General features: G+C 41.4%; 1 protein-coding gene across 1 annotated transcript; it reads right to left on the minus strand.

Annotated features, from left to right (window-relative positions):
• Positions 1 to 9,095: 9,095 nt before the first annotated feature.
• Positions 9,096 to 10,671, minus strand: PURB (purine rich element binding protein B). Its single transcript, XM_063448591.1, has one exon. The coding sequence runs from the start codon at positions 10,465 to 10,467 to the stop codon at positions 9,487 to 9,489; it is 981 nt and encodes a 326-aa protein (XP_063304661.1). The 5' UTR covers positions 10,468 to 10,671; the 3' UTR covers positions 9,096 to 9,486.
• Positions 10,672 to 12,322: the final 1,651 nt, after the last annotated feature.

The following is a 12,322-nucleotide window of genomic DNA, read 5'->3' on the forward strand; positions in this document are numbered from 1 at the left end:
TGGACACTCGTTGAGTATGTCTCATGGTTGTGACCTTTCTGAAGATTTTTGAAAGAGATTTTTGAAAAAAAACTTTTTTGAAAAGTTGGTGAAAGAAAAATTTTTGAAAGAAATTTTTTGAAAAATTTTTTTTTGTAGTCTGTATATAGTTTTATAGTTTCATAATATTTTTTGTAGTGATCAACTATGATGCTCTGTTTTGTCATTTATGATCCAAATATATCTCCCCAACCTTACTGATATGGGGATAGATCAATTAATTTTGTCGTCTATTAATGGCCCAGCATTATAATTGGACCGTGTCTATTGACTTTTCTGTTCTGCTCTATTTCGCCAGTTGCCTAGGCTCTATAGCCGAATTTGTTTTGTTAGCAGGAATGTATTCCATGCATACACTACTGGATATTATTACATACCAGATATAGCCATTTATATTGAGGTCATGATATATCTTATTCATCAGAGCTCTTCACACACTTATTCTTTTCCCTTCATATCATTTCTGGCGTTCTGTCCGCTCCCTCACACTCCCCCTTTTACTCACACATATATCTTTGTATATATCTCGCTCACTCTGTGGCTTCCTATTAGAATATCTCACTCATTTACACTCTCTCCGTCATTCATTCATTGTTTGTCACGTTTTTTGTTTTTTGAGATTCCGATGTCACTTTTCTTGCCTTTGGCCACGTCATTTTCTTTTACACACATTATACCGTTCAGCTCTCACTCACCAGTCTATTTACTACCTCCTAGTTGCATTACACACTTCTTAACTCTCAGGCTATACATATTTTTAATTTCTTCTATCCCATCCCCCGTCTATTGTTATACACTATCTTCACCGTTTGCTATCTTGCTCTGGAACCTCTTCCGTTATAAGATTAGCTAAATGTACATACATTATATATCTAGTTGGTAATATCCAGCATCATTAGCAGTTTAATTCTTGATCCATATTTCTTTAATTACTACTTCACATATCTGCTTAGTTGGGTATTCACGGTCTGGTAACCTAGGTTACCTAGATACACTCACACGATTACTTCCGGTCGCACTCCTGTGACGTCATCAGTCACTGACAGGATTACTCCGGTTTTACTCACAATCACACACTGGCGTTCACACATGGCTTGGGGATACACAGCTTTTTCAGGTTAGTGATCATGTCTTTTATTGGTTTGGCTATATATTGTCACTGTTTCACTTGTTTTTATATCTTGATAAAGACCGTATGGTCGAAACGTCGATTGATTTTCTCACCGAATAAACATCTTTGAATAAGACCTCTGGAGTGCTCTTCCTATGTCCTGTATATATATATATATATATATATATATATATATAGATTATATATCTAGTCACTCCTTTGTCTTACTTCCTATCTATCTTTTTGCTGTTACATCTGGGTCCACCATATCCCTAGGTGGGGATTGTTCCACCTGAAGATTTCCACACTAGAGCCGGTCCTTGCTCTAGTATATGTAAGTGGGATAATCTTTTTTGTGTCAAATTCCTACCTACATACTTTACCATATGGTGTATTTTATCGTTTTTTCATATCACAAACGTCTACATCTATAAGCCTACCAGGAACACTTCGTATCAAGAACTCCGTATACAGGGATTATTCCGTCCAGGCCCTTGCAATCAAGCTTATATAGCTCTTTAAAGTGTGAGTGTGGATTCAACATTCCTTTATCGTCCACTTTATTGCCATGACATATTGCACTATTATTGTATTTTGTTTTTTTCTTTTAAGGTACATCACTGGCCAGTATCCCATATTACGTATGTACCTTCCTTATTGCTAGCGCGGTTCACCTTTTTTATTCTGCAATATCTGTCTTAGAAATGTATTGTGTTTGCTTACTTACTAATGTGAACTTGATGAGTGGCAGATTAACACGTAAATGTAGGTTTTTATTATTTGTTGCAAATAAATGCTGCCGGTTTAATCTTACCTGTGGTGCCTCTTTCCCATTTGTTCAGAGGATAAAAGCTGCAATAAGGAATCACTTGCAGACATCTTGCAAACACACTCAAACAGATTAAGCTGAGCCAGTTCTATACAGCTTCAATAAAAAAAAAAAAAGAGTGATACCTTTAGAGTTTCCTTACTTGTTTATCAAATATGCCTACTATACTGCTGTTAGTGTTTTATATTCCAGTAAAACTCCAAGACGACCTACAGGGTATATATTTAATATTACTGCATCACTTAATGTATAATCAAATTATTTCCCCATCGTTTTAAATTGTTGACTTACGTGTGTTTGTATTTATGTTCAATGAGATGGTATTTATGTGATCGATTTTACGGCATTAATCTGCTGCAAATTTCACTTTGTATGGCATCTTCAGTGCAATTAGGTGTATCACACTTTTTGTGATATTGAGGGGTGCCTGGGATTAATGGGTATAGAAGGGACTGAAAGGTGTTGGAAGACAACCGGGATGAAGGAGTATAGGAGGGACTGAAAGGTGTTGGCTGGTGGACAGGAAGAGAAACAGCACCCTGTTAATGTTCAACCCTTCTTTGTTAAAAGAGGTCACTGGATAGTAGCCCCAGTGAGCACCATGTGCTGGTGGTGACATTTCACTTTTAAAGTCTCTGCTCAGCTATATGTTCTCTCTCCTCACCTTTTACTACAGGTCTTAACTGTAGAAGAATGTTTGAGGAGTTTAATAAACATTTGTTTAAAAATTATTTGAATATGATATTACATCCAAAGTGATAGTTTCTGTTAAAATAAAGATTTAAGAAATGTACCATTAGTTTGCCAGAATGTTGAGCAAAAGAGATTAAAACAAGACACAGATAGTTATGGTTTCATTCACTTTTCCGCATACTTTATTTGTTACAAACATACAATTTTCTTTTTAAATATAGATTGTAAAACTCAGTTTTGCAAAAATCTGTTATTGTAAGGAGTGCTGACTAGCAGGAGTTTGAATGTTACAGTTTCGTTGCATTTGCCGATTTTATTTTTATTTACCCCGCTACTAAATTAGTGGTAAATCCAAGACCTGCTTTTGTAAAGCCAACAATATTTTCTTGGCTTTTGGCTACTTAGTGATACTCCACAGTAACAGTGCTAAGAATTTCCAGCACCCACCAGGAAATCTCAGCCAGAGTAGATTTTACAGATAATCATAAACCATCTGATATTCCAATGTGAGCGGTTACTCTAACAACCTGTCCTGGATAGACACAGTGAATTGGGAAATACAGAGAAAGAAGCTATAGTCAGCAGGCAGGATTTTGAAGGAGCAGGGGTCGACAACCTCAAGGGATACATTGAAGGATTTATTCCATTTATAGGTGTTTGGAGGGCAAAAGGTCAACTGGTTAATCTATAATTTTACTATTTAAAGTGCTTTTCAACAGAAAAAATATATTTTTTTAATATAATTCTCTTTAACCTGTCAGCAAAGTGTATTTGAAGAATACATTGAATAAATGCCTAGAGCAGAAATGCTTTAGTCAAGTCACAGGTGCCCTCAAAATGCTATCATCCTTTAACATTGAATACAATGTTAAGCTGTGCTAAAAAGCAGATACCACTAGCTGAAGCCCAAAAACTTGGCAGCGCAATAGTTGTTCCTATGAAGCCTAACTGTACCAGAGGAGCTGTGCAATGCATCTTTAAAATCCCAGTGGCACTCATGTTTTAAAAAAAAAAAATGTGATTTCTTCATAGCCTATACTGACTACTTATCTACAGTAAAATATATTAAAATATATATCCTGTGAATTTTGGAAATGTATAGCTTGTTAGTAACTTCAATTAACTCTTTAAGGGCCAAAGAGCGTTGGGCAATGCATTGTTCAACCCTGTAGCAGTCAAAGTTTAAAAAACAAAGCGAAAAAACAAACACCAGTGGCTAATGTGCAGTGCTGTCTGCATAAATAGTTTTACTTTAAGACCACTTTTTTTCACTGAAAGCTGTAAAATTATGAATATAAAGACAAAAAAAATTTACCCATGTCTCATATGAGTCATGTAGAAGAAGGTCTACAATAAATGTAATAACTAAAATAACCAGATCCATTTCTGCTAAGGCATTCATACAGTAATTCCAAAACATGACCAGATTATCCATAGCAGCAAGACAGAGCTATGCACTTTACTGTTTATGTCTGGTTTTCTATGGAAAGGCCTCAAGAAGGGAAAAAAAAAAAAAACTAACAAAAATGTGGCCCTGGTTAACTATTGATTGGGTAACACTAATGCAAAAGATAGAACACAATCCATTTCACAAATTATGCAAAAGTGTTTTAGTAATGAGTAGCTCAGTGATTGGTTAGCCAAATTATATAGTATGCCGATCATCTGCCAGCACTATAAAAAGCAGCAAAGGTTTCCTGTAGTGGGCTAGACATTAATCTGTAATTTAGCTGAGCTGCACAATGAGCCCTGTTAATTTTAAAATTTCTGCAAGTCTTTACGAATCTAAATACAAACTACAATATTATTCACTTTCCAGCAGAATAACTTAATTGGTACATGCTTGAAATTGTGATATATCCACTTTTTGGGAGAGGATCCCGCATGGTTATGTAACCACTTGTTCTAAAGCAGGGTATGAAAAATTACACAGGCTATGATCTATAATTCAGGCGTGGGGAAGGGCGACATTACTGAATATACCAACCAGGCAGCTAATGAAAATGTTTTATGCTAAACATACCGAAAAACTGCAAAGCAGACAACTTTAAAAGCCTTTTAGAGTCAGAGAGAACGATTTCCATCAACCTTCTGGAATTAAAAAAGACAAGCTCTCTCACACCAGCTGAGGAGACCAGTGATCTAGAGCAACAGGTTTCTTTCATTCCGTGGACTAAGCTACCATGAATAATGAAATCCCACAAGATAGTGAATTAAACATTTTGTGTACAGTTATGGCTACCAATTTACCAAGTTTGATCCAGATATGGAACTGGTGCTTAACATTTTATGACAGGTGTTATTTGTTCATACCAAATACCTTTCTCAACCACTGAGAAAGATTTTGCATGTGAACATTAAGTTAAAATGGACACTTTGGCCAAAATGCTACCCATACTAAGAAATATTAAATACACACCCATCACAGAGGAAGCAGAGATACTTTGAAAGCACAGGACTGCAGGTCATCTGTGTGAGGTGGCCTAAATCAGTCTGGATTTAAAGCCTGACAGAGAACACATCTGTAAAACAAATTATCATCACCCCTGTATATTTTATATACAGCTATATATATATATATATTTCTTTTTTTGTAAGAGGCTATACAACATTTACAGTTTAGGATTTAGGTTTGTGAATTTCTCTGTACAAGCTACATACAAAGGAAATGTAACTCTTGGAAAATACCACCTCAAGCCAATGCAGTCCAACACATATAGGGTGGGCCACATAACACAGCCTGGTAAAATATGTAAAATTAAAAACTTTCTCCTTGTGCCATGGAAGCCCCTACAGGACCAGAAAACAACGGGGTTCCAGCAGACAGCTCTGCCTGTGAACACTGACATTAACTTTGATTTTCTGCACATTTAGGAGAACAAAAATGTTAATTCAAATTCATTATTACCACTAATCACTGTGTAACAGCAGTACTAGAACCCAAACTTCATTTTAAAAAAAAAAATATTGACAAAGTTAAGATGTAATAAATTATGATGTAATGGATAGTTTCCCAACCTCTGCTTTGCATATTCTGCGTAGAAATCCAATACAATTTTATACTTCACTGGATAATGGGGTTTAATGGGAAAGTTTGCCACTAGGGTACTTGCTAATAAATAAGTTGTTTATTGGAAACCCTGGTGGGGTATGACTGTTACAAGTGGTATTTGAATAACGGTTGAGAAACACCATTACAAAATCACTATTGTGGACAGAGTGATTGGAGACAGCTAACCCCTGTCAGCAAATGTCTTGAAATGCTGAAAATGTGCCATCACAATTTATATATATTTTTTTTATTTAAATCCATGCCTCTTCAGTTTGCATCACAGAATAAAACAGCAACAAAAAAAAAAAACCAAATCTCACCAAGTTGCTGCTTTGGTAGTCGGAGCAAAGAAATTAAGGTTATAGTATGATTTGACCAGTAACCTGGTTTCTACTCCAGGGATCTGCTGGATATTTTAACAGGATAGTCATATCAAGATACAGAGCCCCTCTGTGCAGACATGCAGAACAATACTCAGTAGGGGATTGTAAGCAATGTCATGTGGAAGGGGTGGGGATATATGTTTCTCTCCACCTCTAAATACTTTAGATTGTTTTAGCTTATTTACTTTGAAAAAAACAACAACAAAAACTGTACTCAATGGCATGAGCCACAAAGGGAGGCAGGGAACTGGGTATGATTTTATACCTTGCCAGGCAGATGTTAAGAGAATTTGCATAACTACTGACAGACAAGTATCAAGAGAGAAGAGATGCCCACACATCTCTATTTCTGAGAAACAGAAACAAAAGTAGCAAGGATATTAAACAAACCTACAAAAGAGAAGACTTGTTCTAATGCTGCACGAGCTCTGCCACAAACAAGAAAATAAAACCACATATGTTTGATACAGCAGGACACACTATACAGCTGCCTTGCAGGTACAAATATACAGTACAATATACTGATGTAATTAAAACATCAAGGAATACTATTGCTCCCATACAGTTCAGGAAAATATTAATTGCAACAGAAAATGTTGATTAAAATAAATTGTGACTTAATTTAGAAAAACAGCAGCAAATGTTATCCTTGCGCTTAATCTATTCACTTCCACAGCAGCCTGCAACATATTGCTCTGCATAGAATTACACATACCATGTGAGAGACTATAGGTCACTAGGTGATCCTCCCCCAAACTCAGTAACGCTCCCCCCCCCCTTTTTTTCTGCTGCCAAAATGGGCCTGCTTCAAAGCATATGATAGTGATAGCTTACCTCTGACTAAATAAGGATACTTCCCAATCACCATGGGAAATATGGCCTACAACTTTAATGCCAGTTATAAGCTATCATTAGCATAAAAGGACAATTTAAAATCCCAAGACATTGGATATGTACAGCAAATACCTTAAAAGGGATGCACATTTTTATCATATATTGGTGCAAAAATATGAAGGCAGCTTCTGTGAAGATAAAAACCATCTGGGACATTAAATGCAGTAAACACTTAACTAGCCTATTACTTCAATGTGTCAGAAATTCCAATGGCCTTTTTGCAGCATGGTTTTATCTTTATTGTATAAACCTCACTTCAACTGCATCTGAATTGCCATAGTATTAACTGCACTGTAAATGAAATGGGATTTTAGGGAACTCTGTTTTCACATAATATATATATATTTTACGCAAAGAGAAAAAAAAATACTATAATGTTAATTCTTTTGGTTCAGAAGAGACTTAAAAATATCTACTTCTAGCTCAAAAGACTTATTTCTTTAAAGTGTATAAGCAAGGGGGCGATCCAGTATCATTAAAACCATTTGTAGAGATTTCATTTTAAAAAAGTACAGGTGGAGAGTGAATTACAGGACCCCCCAAAACATTATTTGGGGGCCAGAGACCATTAGGCAGGGTATCATGTCCATTCATAGTTTCTCAAATTAATTGCCCATGCTCATATGGGCATCACGCTCTTTTCCAGGCCCCCCTCCCAAATCCACTTGATCACTTGCACTGCTTCTGGGCTGCAACCACGTGGACTGTTTCTTCTGGTGTCTGCTGAGAGCAGTTTGGAGGCACCATCACCCTCCGAGGTACTGAGAATTTAATACAGGTCTTTTTAATAATAAAAAGCCTGGTAAGAATAATCATGGACCTGAGTATATCTTGTTTGAAAAAGAGTCTGTGTTGAGGAGTTTTAACTCATTTTTCGTTTGCCATCTTCCTTACAAGAGTTTATCATTCACAGATTCAGGTTGTATGGTTCCCTCGATTTCTGAATAATATTCCCCAGTCTAAAGATCTTTTAAACTTGCGTGGTTAGTGCTGGTATTTAAAGTAAGGTGATTTATGGCAGTCGGAAATCATCCACAATTGGCAGGATCAGTTTTGTCTTGGTAGGAATGGTAGTAGGTCCTGTCGCTGGATACTCTGTGGATACTAATGCAATTAGCAAGCAATCCGACAAGCTTCCCCTTGTGCTTCAGGAACGGATGGTCTCATTATGGATTTATAGAGCGTGTTTTAACAGAATTACTGGTCTTTTCTCCTTGGGGGGATTGGGGGGGGGGGGGAGGTGGGGGGCATCACTGCAAGCCCATTAAAAACACATGGAAACGGAAAAAGTGATGGTGTTCAGAGAGGCAAGGGAGAAAGGAGTGAGACTGCCTTAAATTACTCATTTCCCTCTAACTACCACTACCTGTAAACCATGCTACCAAACTGTAGTAGAAGTGATTTAAAATGTTAAGTTGGGCAACATCATTAAATGCCAGGCATCTGCAAGGACAGGGGGATTGTAACACTAACCTCCCCCCCTACATTAAGGAACACAAGAAAGTAATGTAAGCTTTATTCTGGACATGTGCACCTTTCTTAAATGTTAGGCTTGGGAGATATTACCAAGTCTACTAAAACAGCTATGGTGGGCAATTCAAAGCAGGACTTTCCTGTACACAGCACTTTAGAATCTATGTACACCACACCAAGGGAAGGTCAGTGACTCCAGGTGATCTAAGAAAACACCCTTTTTGTAGCCTATAATTTGTGTTTAGCATGAGTCCATGCAAGGCAATCTAAAGTCAGCTTCAATATCCAGTGCCCAAGTTATTCTTTCAGCACATAGACCATTGTGAAAGGACTACAGATAACAGATAAAATGCAAAGGCATGACATATTTCCACCTCTTAAAACGTTTAAAACATATGTGTGGGATTTAAAGCAGAAAACCAAATATTTCTGAAATAGGGTGTGCTCCTTTAAACAGATTTGATGAGGGAAATGTGTATTAGGAGTAGTGGAGAGTAGAGGAAAATAAATAAATGCTATTTTCAATAGTCTCTGATAAGTAACCCTGTCCTGTTTCCTACTGCATTGTATGGTGTTTCTGGCTTTGTAAGAAACTAATTTTTTATGTTATTTTTTTTTAAAAATATATAAAGCTGTGCCATTTGAAGCAAATCTTTGTGCAAAACACTTACAAAGGTGATGGCTATCACTGCACAATCCAGCTGTTAACTAGGTTTAGCTGACAAGGCATCATTAGACACCCAATCCTCAGGAGCTGTAGCAGCCAGTGATAGCCATCACTCATGTAAGGGGGTCTGCACTGAACTAACATCCCCCACCCGAGAATAATGAATGAAGATACTGACTATACAGACCTGTCCTACATGTTATCACACCACACCTGACTTACAACATCACCTGGACCCTACTGCCCCCCTCCCCCCATGTCCTACTAGAATTGGTTATGACTATGTGTTACTGCCCTCCCTCCATTCTCCATCTCTCTCTCCCCTGCCTCGTCCTTTCTTCCCGTTCAATCGTCATCCACATCTTCTGTCTCGGAGTCCTCCCCTCCTCCTAGGCCGCCCCCTCGTTCCCCGGGGCCCCTCCGGTCGTACATCTTGTCCCGCTGCCGCTCCTGGATCTCCTTCATCTCGTCGGCATACCGGCAGAAGGCCCCGCCGAACTTGCCCCAGGCCTTGAGCGGCACGGTGATGGAGTTCCGGTAGCTGGGCTTCACCTCGCTGACCCGCAGGAACACGCCGTACTTGTTGCAGCCCACATCGAAGAAGAAGCGCTTGGAGTCCACGGTGATGGACGTGCCCTCGGGCAGCTCTCCGTACATGCCGCCGCCGGCCGAGCCTCCTCCTCCGCCGCCCGAGCCGCCGGGGCCCACGCCCAGCTCGTCGTCCTCCCCGCCGTAGTCGTCGATGAGCTTGGCCAGGGCGTCGCGGAACTCGATGAGGCCCTGCGCGGGGAGGGCGATGGTCTGTCCGCTCTGCAGGCCCGCTCCGCCGCCGGCCCCTCCGCTGAAGCCGGGCCCCCGGTTGATGGTCTGGCGGATGCGCAGGAAGCGGCCCCGCTGGTTCTCCTTCAGGTCCAGGTAGTACTTGCGGTTCTCCCGCACCAGGAACTCGCTCTTCAGGGCCCGGCGGGGCCCCGCTGCTCCGGCCCCGTCCTCCCCGGCGGACTGCGCGATCTGCTCGGGGCTGCTGGGGCCCAGCTGGGCGTAGTGCTCGATGAAGTCGCCCAGGTAGTCTCGGAACTCGGCGGCCACCGCCATGGAGAGCGTGAGGCGGCTCTTGGAGCCCCCGGCCCCGACCTCGGCGATCTTGATGAAGCGGCCCTTGGCGTTCTGCTTGACATCCAGATAGAAGCGCTTGTTCTGGATGTCCAGCCGCTTGGAGGCCAGCTCCTGGGTCTCCTGGTCCCGGGACATGTGCTGCTGGAAGCCGCCGGGGCCTCCTCCGCCACTGCTGCCCCCTCTCTCGCTCCCGCTGTCCCCGTCCGCCATCTTCTGCTGCTCAGCGCTCGCTGCGACCTTCCCAAGTCTGGCTGCTCTCGGCTTCCGTCCCCTCTCTCACCCGGGGATCCTTCTGCTCTTTCGCGGGCTGCCTCCGGCTCCTGCCCGCCTCTCAGACGGCCGCTCGCTCTCTCACTTCTCACCCCCTCCTCCGCTCAGCTTGCCCCTTCTCCCCTCTCTCAGCTTCGCACCAACCTCTCCTCCTCTTCCTGCGTGCGGCGGACGGCAAAATGCGGGAATCCTGTCTGAAGCTCCGGCCGCCATTTTGCTGTAGGTCAGCAGGTACTGGCAGAGAAGAGGCTGCACCCAGCCGTAAAATCCGACTTTTATCAACACTGACCACAGGAATTGGCACATTGTGATTGTAGAGCAAGACACTGTATAAACACGCTGGGTTGCTGGACGATGGTCACATGACCATGGCTCCTGCATGCCAGTTCAGGGTTATTCACTGACATGTGTGTGAGATGGATGGGTTCATAGGGAATAGCCAAATGTAGATAGTGGAAGTGCACTCAACCCTCCGTCCTGGAATCCTGGGTGTTATACTGGAGAGGTCCCAGTACCAGACAGGACCAAATATAGAATTTGAATATAGAAAATAATTTTAATGGACCCAAGAACCAGCAAGCAACGTTTCGGCCCCTTAGGGCCTTTCGTTTCGACCCCTTAGGGCCTTTGTCAAGCTTGACAAAGGCCCCAAGGGGTCGAAACGTTGCTTGATGGTTCTTGGGTCCAATAAAACTGCCTCTTTCTGGAATTCGTTGGAGTGCCTGGATTATTTTCTGGGTTCATAGGGAATGTCACATCCTAGGCCAATGTATCTGAACTGGAGTCATCCTACAAGTCTGCTAGTTTTTTTTTCATTTTGGCCTACAGTTTGAAATTCGCTTTGGCAATCCATTTTTTTCAAAACAGGGCTTATAGTGGCTCTGTCACTGTCTGGGGTGTTTGCGTAATTTGCAAAGAGCTGTGATGGTGACTGCTCCAGCAGCAGTGTGGTGGGGTGCAGGGAAAGATGAGTTTTACTTTTGTGAAACTGCCGTGTGTTAGCGTCCATCTTTTTCCTGCTAGTCCTCTTCTGCTGCCAGGAGCCAACATCAGTGTTTTATTCTCAAGTATGTGTGAGAATACAACACTGAGGCCTATGGAGGATCCTGCTGTTTCCATAGACACTTCCGAGCATTCCTATTTTAGACCCAATCCCTGCCCCCCCCCCTCTTCCCCTTCCTCCAGTTTCAAGTACAAAAACAAAGTAGTCCCTATTTTTGTGTTAGTATATCGTTTGACTGAATTGGAATTTCAGTGATATAGTCAATTGTGAGTATTTATTTTTATCTGTATGAAATACTGTTTGGATTGGGAGGATGACAGTTCTGCTTTAAAATGTCCCTACACTGTTAGTGAGGCCTTTAAAGTTACATGCTACTGCAAGCGTGGAGGGCCAATGCAGATTGTAGTATGAGAGGGACAGGGGGTGTGGGGCTGGACAGGGGCTGTATGGTGTGGGAGGGGGCTGTAGTTTGCTGAGGAAGGGGAAGTAATGTGTGGGAGTACTATGGGCTGCTGTGTGCTCTGGGGGAAAGGAACAGTTTTGTATGGGGGAGATAGGAGTTGTATTGTGTGACAGTCAATGTAGTATGCAGGTGATAGGGGTTGATAGGCAAGTATAGAGAAAAAGTGCAGACCTCTCTTTCCAGGCGGCACCAGGGAAAGTATAAAAGCGTTGCAATGGTAATCCATGTCAACACTCTGATGCAGTAGAAGGAGCAGAGAATTAGGTATGTACTCGCAGGAAGTGCAGACCAAGTTCACTGGCTCCCTTCATACCCCAGCATTATGATTG

This window comes from Pelobates fuscus, chromosome 3 (genome assembly GCF_036172605.1).
Source record: "Pelobates fuscus isolate aPelFus1 chromosome 3, aPelFus1.pri, whole genome shotgun sequence".
Classification (NCBI taxonomy): domain Eukaryota; kingdom Metazoa; phylum Chordata; class Amphibia; order Anura; family Pelobatidae; genus Pelobates; species Pelobates fuscus.

Coding starts and splice junctions, on each gene's coding strand:
- PURB (XM_063448591.1), bottom strand. CDS start 10,467: ATGGCGGACGGGGACAGCGGGAGCGAGAGAGGGGGCAGCAGTGGCGGA.